Source organism: Anser cygnoides, chromosome 34, assembly GCF_040182565.1.
Source record: "Anser cygnoides isolate HZ-2024a breed goose chromosome 34, Taihu_goose_T2T_genome, whole genome shotgun sequence".
Taxonomy (NCBI): domain Eukaryota; kingdom Metazoa; phylum Chordata; class Aves; order Anseriformes; family Anatidae; genus Anser; species Anser cygnoides.
This window is the reverse complement of record NC_089906.1, coordinates 56,974-78,080: the sequence shown is the minus strand read 5'-3', so window position 1 is coordinate 78,080 and position 21,107 is coordinate 56,974. Positions and strand designations below refer to the sequence as shown.

Genomic DNA, 21,107 nt, shown 5'->3' with positions numbered 1-21,107 from the left:
GTGCCCTTCTGGGGGGTCCCCCTTCCTCCCCCTCCCCGCTGCCATTTCGGGGGGCTTCTCCTCCCTCCCCCGCCCTCCCCGTCCCCTGTCCCACCCCGCCCCGCGGGGCATGCCGGGACTTGTAGTCCGCCCACACCCACCCCCGCCCCGCGCTTGGTACCGCCGCCCGCGGGCGGGGCCGGGCGGGGCCGGGCGCGACCATTCCCGAGAAGGGGGGGGTGGGGGGGGGTGGGAGCGGAGCCCTCCGGAGCTCACCCCGCCGCCCTCCCATTGGCCGGCCGAGCGGGGCGCGGCGCTGATTGGGCGAGAGAGGCGGCGAGCCCCGCCCCCTGCCCTCCCTCCCTTCCGGCGGGGCCTGGGCCCGGCAGCGCCCGGCTGGAGTTTGAGGAGCGGAGGGGACCGGTGAGGGGGCAGGGGGGCAAAACCGGGCCGGGGGGGCAAAACCGGGCGGGGGGGCGGAACTGGGCCGGGGGGCCTGGACCGGGCCGGGGGGGGCGGCGGGACCCAGCCCCGGGGCTGCCTGGGGGGGTCCCGGGCCCCCCCCCCGGTACCGGGTATTGGGGGGGCTGAGGGGGTGGGGAGGGGCTCCCTGAGGGGGGGGGGGGCTCTAATTGCGGGGGGGCGGCGGGATCCAGGCCTGGGGCTGCGTGGGGGGTCCTGGGGTGTCCCCCCCCGCCCCGTTGCCTCGGTTTGGGGGGGGCTGAGGGGTCGGGGGGGCTGAGGGGTCTGGAGTGGTCTGGGGGGTCTCTGGGGGGGCTGGGGGGAGTCAGAGGTGTCTGGGGGGTCCCTGAGGGGTCTGGGGGGCTGTGGGGGGCTCTCAGGGGTGTGGGGGGGTGCTGAGGGGTCTGGGGGGTCTCAGGGGTCTGGGGACGTCCCTGGGGGGCGTCTGGGGGGGTCACAGGGACGGTCTGGGGGGGGCCTGAGCGATCTGGGGGGTCTTTGGTTGGGGGGGGTTCTGGGGGCCCCCCCAGCTCCGTGCCTCATTTCCCCCTCATTGCAGCCCCGCCGCCAGCAGCCTCCGGGAGGGGGCGACCCCGAGCCCCCCCCCATCACCCCCGAGCGTCCCCCCAACGCCCACCAACCCCCCGGGACCCTCCCCCCCCCCCCCCCCCCCGCACCCCTTTTAATCCCCCCCCCCCCCCAAATGCCGCTGGGCCTGGGCCGCCGCAAGAAGCCCCCCGCTGGTGGAGAACGAAGAAGCGGCGGGGGGCCGGGGGGGGCCCCGGGCGAAGCTTTGAGCGGCCAAAGCGGGGGGGGGGGGGGAGGGGGGGCGGGGGGGCCCCGGCGGGGGGCCGCCCCCCCGGGGCTCCCGCCGCCCCCCGGCGCTGCGGCCCGCCTGGTGTTCCACACGCAGCTGGCGCACGGCAGCCCCACGGGGCGCATCGAGGGCTTCAGCAACGTGCGCGAGCTCTACGGCAAGATCGCCGAGGCCTTCCGCATCCCCCCCGGAGAGGTGGGCGGCGGGGGGGGGCACCCTTGGGTGCTGAGGGGGTGGGGGGGGGTGGGGGTGGGGCGTCTCGGGGATGAGGGCGCCCTTGGGGGGTGGGGGTTGGGGGGTGTCGGGGGTGAGGGCACCCTTGGGTGGTGGGGGGTGTCGGGCCTGAGGGCACCCTTGGATGCTGAGGGGTGGGGGTGGGGGTGAGGGGGGAGGTGTCTCGGGGATGAGGGCGCCTTTGGGTGGTTGGGGGGTTGGGGGGTGTCGGGGGTGAGGGCACCCTTGGGTGCTGAGGGGTGGGGTGTGTGTCTCAGGGATGAGGGCACCCTTGGGTGCTGAGGGGTGGGGGGTTGGGGGGTGTTGGCGCTGAGGGCACCCTTGGATGCTGAGGGCTGGGGGGTTGGGGGGGTCTCGGGGATGAGGGCACCCTTGGGGGTGGGGGGTTGGGGGGTGTCGGGGGTGAGGGCGCCCTTGGGTGGTGTGGGGTTAGGGGGTCAGGGGGGGGGTGTCGGGAATGAGGGAGGGCACCCTTGGGTGCTAGGGGGTTGGGGGTGGGGGTGGGGTGTCAGGGATGGGGGCACCCTTGGGTGCTGAGGGGTGGGGTGTGTGTCTCGGGGATGAGGGCGCCCTTGGGGGGTGGGGGGGTTGGGGGGTGTCGGGGGTGAGGGCGCCCTTGGGTGCTGAGGGGTGGGGTGTGTGTCTCGGGGATGAGGACACCCTTGGGTGGTAGGGGGTGGGGTGTCGGGGGTGAGAGCACCCTTGGGTGCTGAGGGGTGGGGGGTTGGGGAGTGTGGGGGTGTCTCGGGGATGAGGGCGCCCTTGGGTGGTGGGTGGTGGGGTGTCAGGGGTGAGGGCACCCTTGGGTGCTGGGGGTGGGGGGGCAGGGGTGGGACAGGACTGGGAGGGGGGGGGGGCTCGGGTGGGATCCCCAGGGCATGGGATGGCACGGGGGGGGGGGGGGGGGGTTGGGGCGGGGGTGGTTTTGGGGTGTGGGAGGTTTTGGGGCGGGGGGAGGTTTTTGGGGCGGGGGGGGGGAGGTTTTGGGGCAGGGGAGGTTTTGGGGTGTGTGGGGGGGGAGGTTTTGGGGGGGGGGGGGTTTTGGGGTGTGTGGGGGGGAGGTTTTTGGGGTGGGGGGGGTTTTGGGGGGGGGGGTCCCGCTGTGACGCCCCCCCGCCCCCAGGTGATGTTCTGCACGCTGAACACGCACAAGGTGGACATGGAGAAGCTGCTGGGGGGCAGATCGGCCTCGAGGACTTCATCTTCGCCCACACCAAGGGGCAGCGCAAGGAGGTCGAGGTGCTCAAGTCCGAGGAGGCGCTGGGCCTCACCATCACCGACAACGGCGCCGGCTACGCCTTCATCAAGGTGGGGGGACCCCCCGCGGCCCCCCCGCGGGGAGGGACCCCCCTGTGGGGACAGGACCCCCCCCCCGCGGGGACGGGACCCCCCCGTGCACACACCCACCCTGTGGGGATGGCCCTGAGGGAAGCGGGGGGATGTGGGGTGCTGGGGATGGCCCCGAGGGTCTTGGGGGTGTGAGGGTGGTTTTGGGGGGGGGGCGGGGGGGGGGGATTGGGGACAGCCCTGGGCATTATGGGGGGGACATGGGGGTGTCCGCTGGTGTTGTGGGGGGACTTGGGGACCCCAAAATCCCCCTGGGGCCCCGTCTGGACACAGGGGGACCCCAAAACCCCCTCGGGACCCCAAACCCCCTTGGGCCCCAACTGGACACACGGGGGGACCCCAAAATCCTTTCAGTCCCTATCTGGACACAGGGGGGTCCCCAAAACCCACTTTGGACCTCATCTGGGCATACAGGGGGACCCCAACCCCCCCCCTCGGGACCCCAAAAAGCCCCCTCAAGCCCCATCTAGACACACGAGGGGACCCCAAAACCCCCTCAGTCCCCATCTAGACACACTGGGGCACCCCAAAACCCCCTTTGGGACCCCAAAACCCCCATCTGGACACATGGGGACCCCAAAACCCTCCTCGGGCCACACGGGGGGACCCCAAACCCCCTCGGGCCCCATCTGGGCACACGGGGGGACCCCAAAACCTCTCTTGGGACCCCAAACCCCCCTTTGGGACACCCAGGGGGACCCCAAAACCCCCTCGAGCCCCACCCAGGGGGCCGTGGGGTCAGGCCCCGGAGTCTGGGGGGGGTCTCACTGGGTTCTCCCTGCACCCCGCAGCGGATCCAAGGAGGGCAGCGTGATCGACCGGATCCCGGTGATCGGCGTCGGGGACATGATCGAGGCCATCGACGGGCGCAGCCTGGTGGGCGCGCGGCACTTCGAGGTGGCCAAGCTGCTGAAGGAGCTCCCCAAGGGGCGCCCCTTCGCCCTGCGCCTCACCGAGCCCCGCAAAGCCTTCGGTGAGCCCCTACTGGGAGCACTGGGAGCACTGGGAGAACTGGGAGCCCCGCCGCAAAGGGCAGGAGGGGCCCTACCCCGTGGGCTTGGGCTGAGGGGCGCCCCGGGGGGGGCTCGGGGAAGGAAGGCGCCCGGGGGGGGGGGGTGCTGCGGGTGGGGACGGGGCCGAGCTGAAATTGGGGAGGGCTGTAGCACCCAGGGGACCCCAAAGCTCAGGGGGGCTTAAAGAGGGTTACGTAGCACCCAGGGAACCCCAAAACTGGGGGAAGGGGGGCTTATAGAGGGTTGTATAGTACCCAGGGAACCCCAGAACTCAGGGGGGGCTTATAGAGGGCTCCATAGCACCCAGGGGACCCCAAAACCCAAGGGAGGGTCTTATAGAGGCTTATATAGCACCCAAGGGACCCCAAAACTCAAAGGGGTCTTGTAGAGGGCTCCATAGCTCACAGAGGACCCCAAAACGCAGGGGGGGCTTATATACAGCACCCAGGGGACCCCAAAACTCAAGGGGGGTGTTTATAGAGGGTTATGTAGCACCCAAAGGACCCCAAAACCCAAGGGGGGGTCTTGCAGAGGGTTACGTAGCACCCAAGGGACCCCAGAACTCCAGAGGAGCCTCATGGAGGGCTCCATAGCCCCCAAGGGGATCCCAAAACCCTAAGGGGTGGGTTTATAGAGGATTACATGGCACCCAGGGGACCCCAAAACCCAAGGGGGGGTTATAGAGGGTTACGTAGTACCCAAGGAACCCCAAAACCCTAAGGGGGGGCCTGACGCTGCCCTGGGGGGAGACGAGGGGACCCCACGAACCCGGCAGGAGCCGATCGGGGCGGGTCACAGCCCCCAAAACCCAAACTGCCGGGGGTCCTCAAACTCGGGGGTGTCACGGGGGACCCCCAAATCCTAACGGGGGCACCCCGACCTTTTGGGGCACCCCCTTTTTGCTTCCCCCCCCCCCCCCCGTTTCAGACATGATCAGCCAGCGAGCGTCGGGGGCAGAGGCGGCGGCACCCAGCTGGGCACCGGCCGGGGCACCCTGCGGCTGCGCGCGCGGGGTCCCGCCACCGTGGAGGAGCAGGTGGGCCACCCTAGGGTGCTTTTTTTGGGGTGGGGACCCCCCCTGCACCCCAATAACCCCCCCCCCCGTTTCCCCCCCCCCCCACGCAGCCCTCAGCCTTCGAGGAGCGAGCCATCGCCAAGGTGGATGACCTGCTGGAGAGCTACATGGGCATCCGCGACACCGAGCTGGGTGAGCCGGCACCCGTGGGTGCTGGGGAGGGGCGGGGGGGGGGCACCCAGGGGTGTGCCCGCACCCAGAGGTGCTGGGGGGGGCACCCAGGGGTGTTGAGGGGGGCACCCACCGATCCGGCGCGGATACGGGGCCGCGCGTGGGACGCTCTCCCCCTGGGCTGGGACCTCCTGGGTGCCCTATGGGTGTCGCGTGGGTGCCCCCGGGGGGGGCTCTTGGGTGCCCCCGGGGTGTCCCTTGGGTGTCCCCTGACTGTCTGCGCGTCCCCGCAGCCGCCACCATGGTGGAGCTGGGCCGGGACGCCCGCGACCCCCGACGCGCTGGCGCAGGCGCTGGACTCGCAGCTCGGCGACTTCGCCTTCCCCGACGAGTTCGTCTTCGACGTCTGGGGGGCCATCGGCGACGCCAAGGTGGGGCGCTGCTGAGGGCCCCCCCCCAACAAAAAAACACCCCCACTGGAACCTCAGAACTGCGCCACCCCCCCTCTCTGCTCCCCCCACTCCTCTTTTTTGGGACCCTCCCGAAGGACCCGGGTGCCCCCACCCCAATTCCAAACCTGTCCCCCCCCCCCCCCTTTTTAACCAGACCCCCCCCCCACCCCGCACATGCCTGGGACCGTCACTACACGCTGGGACCCCCCCCCCGCTGGACCTGGGTGTCCCCCCCCTCAATAGTATCCCCCCAGCTGCTCTACCATGGGCTTGAGGCCCCCCCCCCCCAAATAGGTTTGGGTGCCCCCCCTCCTGGATAGGGACCCTCCCCCCCCCCCAGTAGCCTGGGACCCTCACATGGGGCTTGGGTGCCCCCATTTTTAATGGGACCCCCCCCCAGATAGCCTGGGACCCCCCCTCAAATAGCCTGGGACATCCCCAAGTGGCCTTGGACCCCCCCCAGGCTGTCCAGGGACGTAAAACACTACCCCCCCCCCCCTTTAGGTTGCCCCCCCCACTTAACCACTACCAGGGGATTTTCCAGCCCCCCCCCCCCCCCAAACTTGGGGGGCATCCCTCAGAGGTGCCCCCCCCATGACACTGGTGTGCCCCCTCCCCCCAGGGTGAGCAATGAGGGTCCAGCCTCACCTCCCCCCCCCCCAAAAGGGTTTTTATTTGGGGGGGGGGCTGCAGACCGGAGCCACCCTGTGCCCCCCCCCCAGTCAGGGTCTGTCCGTTCTGGTGCCAATCTGAGCCTGTCACACACTGTCCCCCCCCCCCCCAAAGCGCTGTGTGCCCCCCACCATGCTGTCCCCCCCCCTCCAAGCGCGGTGCCCCCCCCCCTCGACACCCGGGTCTGCCCGTGCCCCCCCCATTGCACTGACAACCTCGGGGGGGGTGGGGGGGGGGCAGCACAACCCCCCCCCCCCCCTTTGGTGGCTCTGTCCCCTGGAGGGGGCTATGGGGGGGGGGGCGGGGGGGGCGCTCACTGTGTCCTCTGGAGCTTTGGGGGGGGTCACGGCCCCCCCCGGGGGCCTATTTTTGTATTTTACATGTAAAGTGACTTTAACATAAAATAGGGAGAAATTGGGAATGCTCGGCGCTTCTGGGAGTGTTTTGGGGGGGGGCGGCGTGGGGACGTTTGGGGGGGACGTGGGGACATTGGGGGGGGGTGGGGATGTTTCGGGGGGGACGTTTTGGGGGGGTGTGGGGACGTTTTGGGGGTGGTTGGGGACATTTTGGGGGTGATTGGGGACGTTTTGGGGGTGGTTGGGGACATTTTGGGGGGACATGCGGGCGCTTTGGGGGGGCATGGGGAGGTTTTGGGGGGTGATTGGGGACATTTGGGGGGGGATGTGGGGACATTTGGGGGGGGGACATGGGGACATTGGGGGAGAGTTGGGGGGGGGGGGGCTCTCCTCGAGCCCAGCTGCGCTGGGGGGGGACCTGTGGGGTCCTTGGGGAGGGCTGGGGGGGGGGAACAGGGTTGGGGTCGGGGTCAGGGTCGGGGTCAGGGTTGCATTTGGGGTCAGGGTCGGGGTCAGGGTTGCATTTGGGGTCAGGGTCGCATTTGGGGTAGGGGTCAGCCCGGTTTGGCTTGAAGCTGTTTTTGGGGCTTAAGGTTGTGTTTATGGCGTGCTTTAGGGTCGGGGCAGGTTTAGGGTTAGCGACGGGGTTGGCAGTGGGCTTATCTCGGGGTTCGGTCAGCGTGGTGTTTTCCTGGCGGGGTTCTGGGGTTGGCTCGGGGGCACCTTACGCTTCAGGTTTGGGTTGGGACCGGCTTTGGGTTATTTCTCTCTGGGGCACGGCTGCCTTTCGGGTGCGGTTTGGGAGCGGGGATGGGGCTCGGGTTGGCTTTTGGGGCCGGTCTCCCTCCCTCATTGTTCCCGATGCTTCTCCCGGGGCCAGAATCGGGCTTTTGGGGTTGAAACGGGCTCTGATGGAAGCTCGAAGCTTTGAGCAGCGGGACTTCCACGTGAACTGGCCGAAAGCGTTGAGTTTCTGGAACGTCTCAAAAAAAAAAAAAAAAAAAAAGCGGTGGGGAAGAGGGGAGAGCTCGTTCATTTCCCAAAGCCCCGCATTTCGATGTCGAGCCGCCCCTTTCCCTGGGCAGCACGTCCGGAGGAGCTCCGCACCGCGGTCGTCGGCCCGTTTGTATCACTTCCGCGAGAAAAATAATAATCAGCCTGAATACAAAATTCTGCAGAAGTCTGAGACTGTCGGTCCTGTGGGGAATCTCCGGTGGGCGATGCCGAGGTCCCACGGGGATCGAGGGGGCTGCGGGGAGGGCGGTGAGGAAGAGGAGGGCGAAGCCTCACGGCCAGGCTTGAGCCCAGGCTGTGGAAGGAGCAGAGAAGAGCTGAGTGCCGGAGTCCCCGCGTAATTTGGGGGTGGTGGCGACCTCAAAGAAAGAAGATATTTGGAGCAGAAACAGGGCCAGGATTTGGGGACGGCTCAAGAACGGATGTTCGTAGGGGGAAGAGGGCGTCAAAATAAGGCTGGAAGCGAGTTCGGGAGCAGGGTCCCTGGTGAGCAGTGGGCTTTTGGGGGAACTCGGGCATCGACAAACCCCTGGGATCACAGAATTACAGAATCCCAGAGTAATTAGGGTTGGAAAAGCCCGCCGGGATCCTCCGGTCCAACCACCAATGTCACCACTAAACCACGTCCCCAAGCACCGCGTCCAAGCTTCATTTTTAAAGCAGCGCCCAGCGAGGCCGGGGAGGCATCGGCGAAGCCAGGGAGATGGGAACCCCCCCCCGTGAGGCTGGGGAGAGGGACGGGGAGCGGGGAGGATCGGTAAGGAGGTGGCAAAGCCCCCGGAGGGACCCGTTAAGACTTTCAGAAACCTCCAAGTTTGCTTCTGACTTCAACCTCCTGAGAGCTCTCTTCGGCTCCCTCTCGGCGTCTGCACAAATGCGCCGGGGCACTCGTTAAAACAGAAGTCCTAATTAGCCACGATGCCGGCCGTAATTGTCTTCAAGTCTTGCGTGGCCAATTGGGGAAGTGTTGGGTGGAATGAATAAGGGAAGATTTCAGTGGCTAGCTAAGGAAAAGTGGCTCTCTGCCTTTTTTAGGTTTTATTTTTCAGCTTAAGGAATCAGTGAAGCCAATAGTCCCTGATATCGATCCAGAAGGTCTCCTACCGGAGCTTACAGACCAGGAAAAGGAAAAGGAAAAGGAAAAGGAAAAGGAAAAGGAAAAGGAAAAGGAAAAGGAAAAGGAAAAGGAAAAGGAAAAGGAAAAGGAAAAGGAAAAGGAAAAGGAAAAGGAGGTTCCTCACCGTCAGAAAATGGATGGCCACTGAACCCCCTTTTCTCTTCCCAGCCACCCAGGACTCAGATCTCAAATCTTTCCATTTTCTACTGTGGTCTGTAGCTGAGTGTCACAGCTCCTTTGCCTCATTCCCCCCCCCCCCCCCCTTTTTTTTTTGACATTTTGCCACATGCATCCAGCCCACACCATGACAAAAAAAACAACAAACAATTTTTGTGTCAGGCTCAGCACCCCCCCGAGCACTCGCTGCACGGCATTGTGCGTGCTAATCCTCGCTCTGCCCCAATTTTTTAATCCCCGGGGGATTGGGGACGACGTGAAACAGCCCTGGCCCAAGCGCTGATCCGTGACAGATAAGCACTGAAATACCCTCGGGACACGGTGCTGCTGATCGGATTTGGGCCTGAGGGTGCTGGCAATTTCCCACACGCTTTATCTATCTATCTATCTATCTATCTATCTATCTATCTATCTATCTATCTATCTATCTATGTATCTATATCTATGTATCTATATATCTATATATCTATATTTATCTTAATACCCTCTATCCGGTCCCTATCTCACCGATTCGCTGAGAAATAAACCGTGGGAGTTGGCGGCAGATGTCTTACTACGGTCAAGGTGCGCAACGTCCCCTGTCCCCCTTGTGCACATTGCGTCACAGAAGGCAGTTAGGAATTCCCTTCCTTCATCGAATTAGATCATCTAATTGTTGGAACTGGATGATATTTGAGGTCTCTCATAACCCAAACCATGATTTTATGATTCTAGATCCCCCCGCCATGGGCAGGGACACCTTCCCCTAGACCAGGCTGCCCCCAGCCCCATCCAACTTGGCCTTGGGCACCCACAGCTCTGCTGGGTGACACCCCAGTGCCTCAGCACCCTCATAAGAAATTATTTCTTCCTCAAATCTAATCTAAATCTGCCCTGTTTTAGTTTACAACCCTTATTCCTTGTCCTATCACTACTCTCCCTGACAGAGTCCCTCTCCAGCCTTCCCGTAGCCCCTCTTGAGGGGAAGGCCGCCATCAGGCGTCCCCGGCGTCTCCTCCAGAAATCACCAATCCCGTCCCAATTCAGCAGGTGTTTTTAGTTTCTATATTCACCTCCATGCTTGTCTGGAAGATGGGAACAACATCGCTGTTTTCCAGACACGAGGAACCTCCTCAGTCGCTGGCCTTTCCAAGATGGCCGAGGGCGCTGAGGGCCCGCAGGCCTTGATGGCCTCTGCAGCCTCACCCGGGGCTTCCACCCACCCCGACCCCCGCCTGTGGGTCCCGTTTGAGCTCAGTTTGGGGTTTCCAGTCCTTGACGGGCATATTTTGTAGAAGAGCTGGTTCCTAGCCGTGGCCACGCTCGTGGCTGGTCGTGGATCCTGCCCGCAGGCTGACTTCCCAGCCTTGGCCATCGTGGGGCCCAATGTGGGCCTAAAGATTGACTTTTTGGGCCCAGACCTGCCTGCTGACCTGGGCTGTTGGTTGAGCCTGGCTTCTGTCCCCATTTCTGCCCTGCTCACCTCACTCAGGCACCTTGGTCATGGCCAGGGAGGCTACTGTCCTGGCGGCCACTTTGCCCCCCTTGGCTCCCACCCCTGGGGAAGAGACGGCCCTCCTCTCTCCCTCGTAGCTTACACAGCAAGGGGAGATGTGTCATGTTGTCATTCTAGTTTTTATTTTGTTTTACTGAACCTCTAGTGGTCTCCTTTGCAGTCTATGATTATAACCCCATGACAGATTTAAATAGGATTGAACCCGGTGCTCTGGAAAATCCCCCTGCCTTTGGCTTGTCCCACAGCTGTGACCAGAACTGCGAGAGAAACCTGAGCCTTGGCTCCGTGGTGTTGGAAGGGTGCTGCCAAAGCAGAAAATCTTGAATGTGTACGTGGCTCTGTAAGGTTAATCACCCCTCCTCGACCACCAGCAACCTTTGCCGATGGTGCCTGCACCAGAGTTTGAACCCAAGTTGTCCTAGTCTGGCTTGAGACGTTCTGCTCCACCTTCTGGAGGGGGGCATGGGTGGTATTTTGATTTTCTATGCCTCTGTGGAGCACAAGTCCTATGAGGAGCAGCTGAGGGAACTGGGGGTGTTTAGTCTGGAGAAGGGGAGGCTCAGGTGAGACCTCATTGATCTCTACAACTGCCTGAAAGGATGGTGTGGGGAGCTGGGGAGTCGGTCTTCTCTCACAGGTAACCAGTGACAGGACCAGAGGGAATGGTCCCAAGTTGCGCCAGGGGAGGTTCAGGTTGGAAATGAGGAGACATTTCTTCTCAGAAAGAGCGGTCAGGCACTGGGACGGGTTGCCCAGGGAGGCGGTGGAGTCACCGTCCCTGGGGGTGTTCGAGGAAAGGTTGGACGTGGTGCTTGGGGACATGGTTCGGTGGGTGACATTGGTGGTAGGGGGGCGGTTGGACCTTGGATCTCGGAGGTCTTTTCCAACCCTAATAATTCCATGATCCTATAGGCACTGCCAGTAATATGGTAAGGGGGGAAGCCTCTCCTAGCCACAGCTTTGGGGAAAAAAAAAAAAAAATGTCCTGAGACTATCTGCAGTCACTGGGTGCCTTCTGCACTGCTCAGAGACGTTTCCTCCCTTCAGACCTCAAGGAAAAATGACTTTTTAAATTTCTTTTTGAAGTGTTTGAGGATTCTGGCCAGAACAAGTGCACGGCTTTCATCTGGGAGCTGATGAAATGGAAAGAAAAAAACAAAACAAAAACCAAACGTAGCAACCAAACAACAACAACGCCAAACAACTTGCCCAACCCCTGCGGAGGACTGCATTCACCAGCTGCTCCTGGGAAAACGGCAGCTACCTCCCTCGTTCGTGACAACACACGTACTACCGTGGCAAAATGGGGCCAAGTGGGAATTTCGTGGAAAACCTGTTCTTCTGTAAAATCCAGCAGATTCTACTCTGCTGTAAAATCAAAGCTCACGATGAGGAGACACTTCTGCTCCTCCAAGTACTGCTTCAGCGTCGCTCTTGAAAGTCCTTTGCAGCAGCTCTGCTTTGGGAAACAGCTCCATCTACTTGCAGCATCATTTTATTATGGGATTTACTCAACCCTCTTGTGACTGGGGGCTCCCATGCCTCCAAAGGCCATCAGGAGAAAGGAGGGCCCTCACCACGGCCAGAATTGGTTGGAGGAGATGTGGGGAAAGGCAAAGCATGAAAAGAAGAAGAAAGCATCGGGCATGCCAGAGAAACCAGTGACAGAGTGCACCAGCATCCTCTGACTGCTGGCAGGGAAAGACCGGGGCACACCACACCTTCCGGTGCCCCTCTGCACCCCGAAGTGATGCCCAAAACTCTTTTAAGTCCTTAAGCCAAGGACTTTTCAACCTCTTGTGCTGCCCGACCAGCCAGGAGGCCGCGGGTGCACAAGAAGCTGCGAGGGGATACAGCAGAGCCAACCTGGCCAAAGGGATATCCCACACCATGGGACATCATTGTTATTATTATCCCTTCGTTTTCTGTCCTATTAAATGGTCTTTATCTCAACCCACAAGTTTTTAGCTTTGTTTTTTTAGCACCTAAGTGTGACTCTGGGTTAAACCACAAGCTTTTACCTCTGTTTTTTATCACCTAAGTGTGACTCTGGGATAAACCTCAACCTTTTACCTCTGCTTTTTATCACCTAAGTGTGATACTTGGGTGATTCTGGGTTAAACCACCACAGTTGCCAAGAGTATTCGCATTCTAAATACCAACACAGTGCTGTGGCAGCTGCCAGGAAGAAAAGTCACCCTATCCCAGCCAACAGCAGGACACAGGGAAAGGCAGAGGAGGGTGTTCCTGACCTCCAGTCACCATCTTTCGCTTTCTATTCTTTTTCCTCCCTGTAATTTCCCAGAACAGGCAGAGAAGGGCTGGACAAAGGCACGGGATATAAGGCAGCCCAGCGCCCACGGTGCTGCAGAGCTGCTGCAGTCCCGAGAAGGTGAAGGTGAGTCCCGTCCCCATCCCCTTGTCCCCAACCCCACGCAGGCAGCTATGGGCAGGGGGCACGGGAAAGGGATCCCACGGACCCCAGCAAGCCGAAGAGCTCCCTGCCAGGGGGAGGATGGAGAGGTCCAGAGGTTGGCTCCATCTTTGCTCCGGGATGGAGCAAAGGGAGCAGGGGGCTGGGAGCCTGTGTGCAACCCCCCAGTGCCTGCCCCCAGCTTGGACCCTTTGGGGGGATCGGGCACGAAGCAGATCTTCATGAGCTCCCTGAAGCTTCAGCCTGGAAGGGGCAAAAAGAGGAGGTACGGAGGGAGGAAGCTAGGGCATCCTTTCTGCTTGGCTTGGAGAAATGGAGTCGGGTGAAGATATCCCTGGGGTGGGGTGCTAACCAGCTAACCAGCCCGTCTCCCCTGCAGACTGCGTGGCTGTGAGCAATGGCATCCCAAACCTGGATGCCGGAGCCCATCTGCCTCATCAAGAATGAGGAGGGGAAGGGGCTCGTGGTCCAGCCGGAGGCCCTGTTGCTGCTGTCAGGGATCACGCAGCCCATGGTGGTGGTGGCCATCGCCGGGCCGTACCGCAGCGGCAAGTCCTACCTCCTGAACAGGCTGGCAGGGCAGAGGAGAGGTAAGGGAAGGGGACAAGATGTGCACATCCCCTGGCCTGGCCGAGGTTCTCGGCTTCTCCTGCTCGGTATTTCACGCTGTTGAGGCTCTTTGTACCCACAGGTTTCGCCCTGGGCTCCAGCGTGCGGGCGCAAACCAAAGGAATCTGGATGTGGTGCATGCCTCACCCCTGCAAGCCCGGACACACGCTGGTGCTGCTGGACACTGAAGGGCTGGGAGACACTGAGAAGGTGGGGGAGAAGGAGGGGCTTCCCTCGGGCCTGGGCTTTCTGGGTTTGGTCCCTTCCACGAAGGAGCCTCTTCTGGAACCGGAGCTGTCCCCGTGGGGCAGAAAGCCCGGGGAGCGAGGAGAGGGCTGGCGGGGTGGACAAGCTGCCAAATTCCTCTGCTTCACTGGCAAACGGCATCAGAGCAGGACCGGGGAGCTCAGGGAGCGTGTTGTGGGACCCTGAGAGTGAAAGAACTGAGGATAGAGAGATGTAGGAAGCCCTGGAGATGCTGTGGGGTCTCCCCAGGGGATGGTTTTGCCATGGGATGCTGGCTGGCAGCACTCAGGGTCCAGGTATTTGGGCTCGTGCCTGAAGGGGTCTTGCACGGGGCTGCTGGATAAGATGAGAACCTGGGGTCGTTGTTCCAGGGCGACACCAAGAATGACACGTGGATCTTCGTGTTGGCCGTGCTGCTCTCCAGCACCCTGATCTACAACAGCAAGGGCACCATTGACCAGCAGGCCCTGGACAACCTGCAGTATCCTTTGGGTGGGGGCACACGGGATGCCCCCTGCTCCCTGCCTGGGGGCCACAGGGATCCCACATCCCAGATCCTTGTGTGAGGAGAGGAAACCTCCCAGTGGTGCCCAGGGACCTGCTCCATGTCCCCGGGGCTTTTCTCCCTCCTCCTGGTGGGACCGGGCTGGCCTCTGTCCCTGAAAAGGCTCCACCAGTGCTCACAAAGTGCCAAGTGCTCGCGGGCCGGGGGTGCCGCTGTGTTCAGAGCTGAGGTCCCTGCTTCCTTAGCCAGCTCCCCAGCTACGTGCTGAAGCTGACAGAGTACGTCCAGGTGAAAACAGCACCCGAGGAGGCAGAAGATGAGCAGCCGGGTTTGGACAGACGTGCCCCGTTCTTCCCAAACTTCGTCTGGGCCGTCCGGGATTTCACGCTGCAGCTGGAGGTGGACGGGAAGGAAATCTCCGAGGACGAATACCTGGAGAACGCGTTGAAGTTGAAGGATGGTAGGGGAGCGGTGCTGTGCTGCTGGACGCATCCAGCCCCGGACACAGCTGCGGTGGAAGGCACCGCGAGCCTGAGCCCCGGGGGCTTTTTCTGGCCCTTCTCACCCCACAGGGAGCAGCCAGGAGGCCCAGAACTACAACCGGCTGCGGGAATGCATCCACCAGCTCTTCCCGGAGCGCAAGTGCTTCGTTTTCGACCAGCCAGCCAGGAGGAGGGACCTGCCCCACTTGGAGGAGCTCCCGGACGTGGTGCTCGACCCTGAATTCCAGCAGCAGGTGGAGAGATTCTGCAGCTACATCAGGCAGAATTGTCTTCCCAAGACCATCCCTGGTGGCCACAAGATAACGGGGAGCAGTGAGTACTGATGTCCAGAGGGTCCAGGCCCTTGGGATTGTGTCGGGACAAGGCTCAGATGCAGAGCAAAATGCTGCTGGGGGGGGGGGGCACAGACACATTTTTTTGTGCCGGCTGTGGCGCTTACCTCTGAGTTTGGAGCTCTTAGCTGTTGCGTGTGGCTGGAAAAGAGCTAGAAAAAGAAGCTTGGGGCTGCGAGGGGATCCTGGCAGCGGGGATAGGGCAGGACCCCGGTCATTTTGGTCGTGCTGCACATCTGTCACCCCTCCCCGGCAGGGCTGGGGACCCTGGTGGTGAGCTACGTGAAGGCCATCCAGAGCGGGGCCGTGCCGTGCCTGGAGAACGCGGTGCTGGCCCTGGCAGAGATCGAAAACTCGGAGGCGGTGAAGGAGGCCGTGGCCTTGTACCGGGGTCAGATGGAGCAGGGGCTGCCCACGGAGACCACCCAGGAGCTGCTGGAGCTGCACGCACGGTGTGAGGAGGAGGCGATGAGGCTCTTCATGGCGCGGGCCTTCGCGGAGAGCAGGGAGCGGTTCCAGGCAGAGCTCACGGTAGGTGCTCCGCACCTCGGCCGGGATCCCCCCGGGGTAACTGTCACCCCTAGCCTGGGGGGAGTAGTGTAGTCCCTGCTGGCCAGGCCAGTGCTGTGCCCTCTAATCATAGAAACATTAGGGTAGGAGAAGGCCTCTGGGGTCATCTGGTCCAACCGCCCCCCTACCACCGATGTCACCCACTAAACCATGTCCCCAAGCACCACGTCCAACCTTCCCTTGAACACCCCCAGGGACGGTGACTCCACCACCTCCCTGGGCAACCCGTCCCAACGCCTGACTGCTCTTTCCGAGAAGAAATGTCTCCTCATTTCCAACCTGAACCTCCCCTGATGCAACTTGAGGCCATTCCCTCTGGTCCTATCACTGGTTACCTGTGAGAAGAGGCCGACCCCCAGCTCCCCGCACCTTCCTTTCAGGGAGTTGTAGAGAGCAATAAGGTCTGCCCTGAGCCTCCTCTTCTCCAGACTGAACACCCCCAGTTCCCTCAGCTGCTCCTCACAGGACTTGTGCTCCAGGCCCTTTACCAGCCTCGTAGCCCTTCTCTGGACACGCTCCAGGGCTTCGATGTCCTTCTGGTAGTGAGGGGCCCAAAGCTGAACCCAGCACTTGAGGTATGGCCTCACCAGGGGACTATCACCTCCCTGGTCCTGCTGGCCACACTGTCCCTGAGACAAGCCAGGATGCCGTTGGCCTTCTTGGCCACCTGGGCACACTGCTGGCTCATTTTTGGGTGAGCATCCACCAACACCCCCAATCCTTTTCCTCTGCATAGCTTTCTAGCCACTCTGCCCCAAAACCTGTAGCGTTTCTCTGCCCCAAAACCTGTAGCATTGCATGGGGTTGTTGTGGCCCAAGTACAGGACCCGGCACTTGGCCTTGTTGAACCTCATCCCACTGACCTCTGCCCATCGATCCAACCCGTCCAGGTCCCTCTGCGGGGCCTTCCTACCCTCCAGCAGAGCGACACTTCACCCCATCTTGGTGTCATCTGCAAACTTACTGAGGGTGCACTCCATTCCCTTGTCCAAGCCATCCATAAAGATATTAACGAGGATGGGCCCAACACCAACCCCTGGGGAACACCACTGGTGACCAGTCGCCAGCTGGATGGTCGTACGTTCAAGAAGACCTGTTCCATCACCTTCCCCGGCACCGAGGTCAGGCTGACGGGCCTGTAGGTCCCCGGGTCCTCCTTATGACCCTTCTTATAGATGGGTGTCCCATTAGTGAGTCTCCAGGGCCCTCCCCAGATGACCATGACCGCTGATAGATGGTGGAGAGCGGCCCAGCAATCCCATCGCCAACTCCCTCAGCACCCTCAGGTGGATCCCATCTGGCCCCATGGACTTGGCCAGGTGGAGCAGCAGGTCCCCAACCTGAACTGTGGGGGTGGTTCTTCTGCCCCCGTCTCAGACTTCCAGGATGGGAGGCTGAATACCCCGAGGATAAGTGGTCTGGCTAGTAAAGAAGGCGTTAAGAACCTCAACCTTTTCCTTATCCTCAGTAGTCATGTTCCCCCCTGCATCCAGTAAAGAATGGAGATTCTCCTTGGACTTCCTCTTGCCATTAATATATTTATACAAACATTTTTTATGAAATATATTTATAAAAACATTTCTGGGCTTTAGGTTCTTTGCTAATGGTTGGTTTTATAAGACACCAGGCCTGACAGTAATACGCGGGAAAGGTTTATCTCATGGGGGTTCTGGGTGCTGGGACAGGAGTTAGTGTCCCTGTCTGCAGCCCATGGGGGCTTCACCTCCCCGCTGATCACCCCACAGGCTGCAGATCCCCATTTCCATGCCAGCCTGGCTTTATTCTCACACACAGAACTGTAGGGCTTGGAAGGGACCTCGAGAATCAAAGCAGGTTCCCTAGAGCAGGTTGCCCAGGTATGTGTCCAGATAGATCTTGAATATCTCCATGGGGAAGAAAACTCCACAACCTCCCTGGGCAGCCTGTTCCAGTGCTCAACAGGCCTTTTTTTTTTTTTTTTTTTTTTTTTTTTGCCTAGTTTGAGAGTGGTGGAGGCCACTCGGCCTGGGCTGATGCCTTCCCTCGGTGTCCTTCTGCACAGGTCCAATTAGAGGCAATAAAGGATCATTTCTGGATCCAGAACGAGCGGACATCCCACAAGACGTGCATGGCCACCCTCCAGGAGCTCTTCCAGGACTTGGACAGACAGATCAACGACGGGGTCTACTTCGTGTCGGGGGGCTACCAGCTCTTCCAAAGCGACCAGCAGGCACTGGTGGAGCGATACCGGGCACTGCCTGGCAAGGGGGTGAAGGTAGGAATAAGAGCAGCTACCTGGCGAGGGCAGAGGATCCAAGTCCCACCGCCCTCTCCCAAAAAACCAGGCGCCCGGAGCTGCTGCTTCACCCCTTCACTCCTGCCCTCCCCTTGGCCTTGCAGGCAGATGCTGCGCTGCAGGATTTCCTCCAGAAGAGAGAGCCTATGGCCAGAACCATCCTCAAAGTCGACCGTGAGCTGACGGAGAAGGAAGAGCAGATAAAAAGTAATTTTGGGGCTGGAGAAATGCCACTGCCTGGAGAGGGACTGGCACGGCAGGGAGGGACAGTACTCCTTGGGGGCCTGGGGCTCATCTCCTGCCTTTGAGACATCTCTGCTTCTCTCTCAACAGATCTGAAAGCCGAGTATGAGAGAGCTGAGCAGGAGAGAGAGGCTGAGAGGAAGAGGGAGGCTGAGAGGGAGGCCGAAAACCTAAAGAAGTTGTTGAAGAAGGTACTCAGAGATGGAAAGCCTCGTCGGAGAAAGCAGCGGAAGGAGAAAGAGAGTACGAACAACCAGCAATCAAAGGTACCATGGCAGAGAGGACGTGCCCAGAGCTGTGGCTGGCAGGCAGGAATGGCGATGGGGGCCCACCTGGCTCCCTCCCGTTGCTTCTTGGCCCCCTTGCACTGCAGACACCATGCAGGAAGGCCTTGGGCTTGCTGACAACCCGACTGTCTTCACAGGACCAGAACGAGAAGTCCACAAGTGGCTCCGAGAAGAACAACCCTGGGGATCAGCAGAATTCCAACCCCGGTGGCAACTCGTGGATTGAGCTTTTGAACAAAATGTTTGAGATTCTTTCGAAATGGTTATTTCCCTGGCCCAAGTGATGAGATCATGATGGCTTTCTTTAGAAGCCGTGCAGAAACAAAGAGAGCTGTGTAGTGTGCTTCTTGTTCCCAAGTACAATTCTGCTAAACTCTGCAAGTCCTTGCTGCAAGGGACAGGGTGTGGCAGAGACCTCCATGGTCGCTGCCATTGCACCAGCTGGTGCTTCCATGCTTTCACGTAGTTGGAAAGGAAACTAATCGTCTGGGGAGCGTAATCTTAGGGGCGTGGGGTGGATTTGCTGATCAGCTCGTAGGTGGGAAATCCTGCTCCTTTGCCGTTGCTCAAAAAGTACACCCAAGGGTCAGCAGTGGCTCTGACAATACTGACCTTTCTTCACCTTTCATTGGGGGTGTGTATTGCTTTTAAAAAGATAAAATAATACAATAATGCAATAATAAAATAATAATGCAGTAATAATAATAAAATAATAAAAAAAAATCCTCCAACCTGGGCTTCAGCACGTGGCCATTACCAAGAGCTGCCAACGGTATTTTGGGTCTGCCTAAGGGAGGTTGGCTCTTAATTATGCCCACTGCAACCAACTAGCACGGAGTGCTGACATCGCCGCCCTTGGGTGGGTTAATGTGCGCCTCTGGAGCTAATTGCTGCAGTCCCCCTGCCCATAGGGACGGGAGGGCTGGGGCTCACGTAGAAGCCCCCAGCCATGAGCATGCCGAAGCTCCCCAAGCCCTCTCTGCTCCTGAGCATCCCTCGGGCCAGCACAGGTGTGGTTTCAGGGCTCTTTTTCCCCTCCAGCCCGCCTGGATTTCTTTTCTGCGCCCTCATTGTGGGGACAGGAGGGGAGGGAGAGGTCCCGTGGCAGGACCCTGACGTCTGAACCTTGTTCCACCCAACCCCCCTGCTTGACGCCCGTCGGGGGTGGAAGGGGACATCCCAGCCATGCCACACCAGGCCACCGTGTCCCTCAGTCCCGCAGGGGAGCCAAGACCCTTCCCCACTCTCCCCTTGCCGGAATAATCCCCCTTCTGGGTCCGGGACTGACTGCAGCCGGAGGTGGCTGCGCTGCTCAAAGCCCTGCTTTGTCTGCCCTGCTTCCCCAGCAGCTCCAGCTCCTTGGGTCCAAGGACCCAAGGGGGTCCTTGAGCCACTTGGGGGGTGCTGGGAGCTGCAGTGAGGCTGGGGGCTGCCCGCAGCGCTCACCAGCTCCTAGCCCACGCCTGTGCCCTACTAATTTCGGGAACAGAGCCCGTGGTGGGGGCACGGACACCAGGAAGGGGTCTGCTGAGGGGCGCTGGGGCAAATTCTCCTTGGCACGGCAGTGGACACCGCCCCTCGAAGCTCCTGCGCCCCTGTTTGGCCTTGCTGCTTAGGGAAAGCTTCCATGGGGAGTGAAAACCAAACGATGGCCACCGACTTCATCTTCCTGGGGTTCTCCAGCCTGGCGGAGCTGCAGAAGCTGCTCTTCGGGGTGTTTTTGCTTCTCTACCTGCTCACGCTGAGCATGAACACTGCTATAATGACTGTCATAAGGGTGGAGCGGAGCCTTCACACACCCATGTACTTCTTCCTCTGCGTCCTGTCCTTTTCCGAGACCTGCTACACCCTCGTGATCGTCCCCAAGATGCTGGTGGACTTGGTGGCGGAGAGAAAAGCCATCTCCTTCCTGGGCTGCGCCGTCCAAATGTACTTCTTCCTTCTGCTGGGCTGCTCCCACTCCTTCCTCCTGGCAGCCATGGGCTACGACCGCTGCGTTGCTGTCTGCCGCCCGCTGGCCTACAGCAGCATCATGACCTGGCGGCTCTGCGCGCAGCTGGTGGCCGCGTCGGCGCTCAGCGGGCTGCTGGTGGCCCAGCTGGTCACCCCCCTGGTGTTCTGCTCGCCGTTCCAGGCAAGCCGGCAGCTCGACCACTTCTTCTGCGACATCTCCCCCGTCCTCCGGGTGGCCTTCAGGCACACCGACGCCGGCGAGGCTGTTATCGTGGCGCTGGGCATCTTCGCGCTGATGGTCCCGCTGATGCTGATCCTGGCTTCGTACCTCTTCATCCTCGCTGACGTCCTGCGCATCCCCTCGGCCACGGGGAGGCACAAAGCCTTCTCCACCTGCAGCGCCCACCTGGCCGTGGTGGTCGTGCACTACGCCTGCGCCTCCCTCATCTACCTGAGGCCAGGCTCCAGCTCCTCGTCGGGCCAGGACGCGCTGATCTCGGTCACTTACACCATCCTCACCCCCCTGCTCAATCCCATGATTTACACCCTGAGGAACAAGGATGTCAAAGCGGCTCTCCGGAAAGCGATCAGGAAAACACAAATTTCTCCAGAATGTTTTCCAGGAAAGAGGTCAAGGTGAGCCGCTTCCCCAGCGGGTATTTCCAGCCGGCAGCCTCCCCTTCCAAAAAGCATCGCTCCTTTTCCGCGAGCCCTTCGGCTCCCAGCGCAGCTTCAGCAAAGCCATGACGGCAAAGCACGGCTGCTAAGAAGGATGAACAAATTCCGGTCACAGTGAGAGTGAGAAAACCAACTTCAATTTCTTTTTGAA

The 21,107-nt window shown here is 61.1% G+C and overlaps 3 protein-coding genes across 4 annotated transcripts; all 3 read left to right on the top strand.

The window, feature by feature from the left end:
* Positions 1-1,144: 1,144 nt before the first annotated feature.
* GIPC1 (GIPC PDZ domain containing family member 1) lies at positions 1,145-6,585 on the top strand. Its single transcript, XM_066986435.1, is given in 11 exon segments — positions 1,145-1,173; positions 1,175-1,238; positions 1,241-1,453; positions 2,616-2,661; positions 2,664-2,800; positions 3,641-3,812; positions 4,780-4,797; positions 4,800-4,888; positions 4,978-5,059; positions 5,332-5,369; positions 5,371-6,585. Coding segments are annotated over 11 exon segments (1,002 nt in total). The 3' UTR covers positions 5,485-6,585.
* A 6,022-nt stretch (positions 6,586-12,607) lies between these two features.
* Positions 12,608-19,056, top strand: GBP1 (guanylate binding protein 1). Of its 2 annotated transcripts, none has more exons than XM_048056291.2 (11): positions 12,608-12,719; positions 13,135-13,345; positions 13,447-13,574; positions 13,982-14,091; positions 14,373-14,575; positions 14,688-14,930; positions 15,207-15,481; positions 17,562-17,774; positions 17,900-18,002; positions 18,129-18,304; positions 18,463-19,056. In XM_048056291.2, exons 2-11 carry the CDS (start codon positions 13,153-13,155, stop codon positions 18,607-18,609), a joined length of 1,791 nt encoding a protein of 596 aa, XP_047912248.2. In that variant the 5' UTR covers positions 12,608-12,719; positions 13,135-13,152; the 3' UTR covers positions 18,610-19,056. The 2 variants fall into 2 exon arrangements, with proteins under 2 accessions (XP_047912248.2, XP_066842485.1); XM_066986384.1 differs by lacking the exon at positions 12,608-12,719 and adding an exon at positions 12,784-13,020.
* A 534-nt stretch (positions 19,057-19,590) lies between these two features.
* LOC106029459 (olfactory receptor 10K1-like) lies at positions 19,591-21,050 on the top strand. The gene has a single exon (XM_013170758.3). The coding sequence runs from the start codon at positions 19,953-19,955 to the stop codon at positions 20,916-20,918; it is 966 nt and encodes a 321-aa protein (XP_013026212.2). The 5' UTR covers positions 19,591-19,952; the 3' UTR covers positions 20,919-21,050.
* Positions 21,051-21,107: the final 57 nt, after the last annotated feature.

Excerpts from the sequence above, each read along its gene's own strand:
- GBP1 (XM_048056291.2), top strand. The coding sequence starts at position 13,153 with ATGGCATCCCAAACCTGGATGCCGGAGCCCATCTGCCTCATCAAGAAT. Across the intron at positions 13,575-13,981 it reads GGCTGGGAGACACTGAGAAG|GGCGACACCAAGAATGACAC; the intron begins GTGGGGGAGAAG and ends TCGTTGTTCCAG. Across the intron at positions 17,775-17,899 it reads TGCCTGGCAAGGGGGTGAAG|GCAGATGCTGCGCTGCAGGA; the intron begins GTAGGAATAAGA and ends TTGGCCTTGCAG.
- LOC106029459 (XM_013170758.3), top strand. The coding sequence starts at position 19,953 with ATGGGGAGTGAAAACCAAACGATGGCCACCGACTTCATCTTCCTGGGG.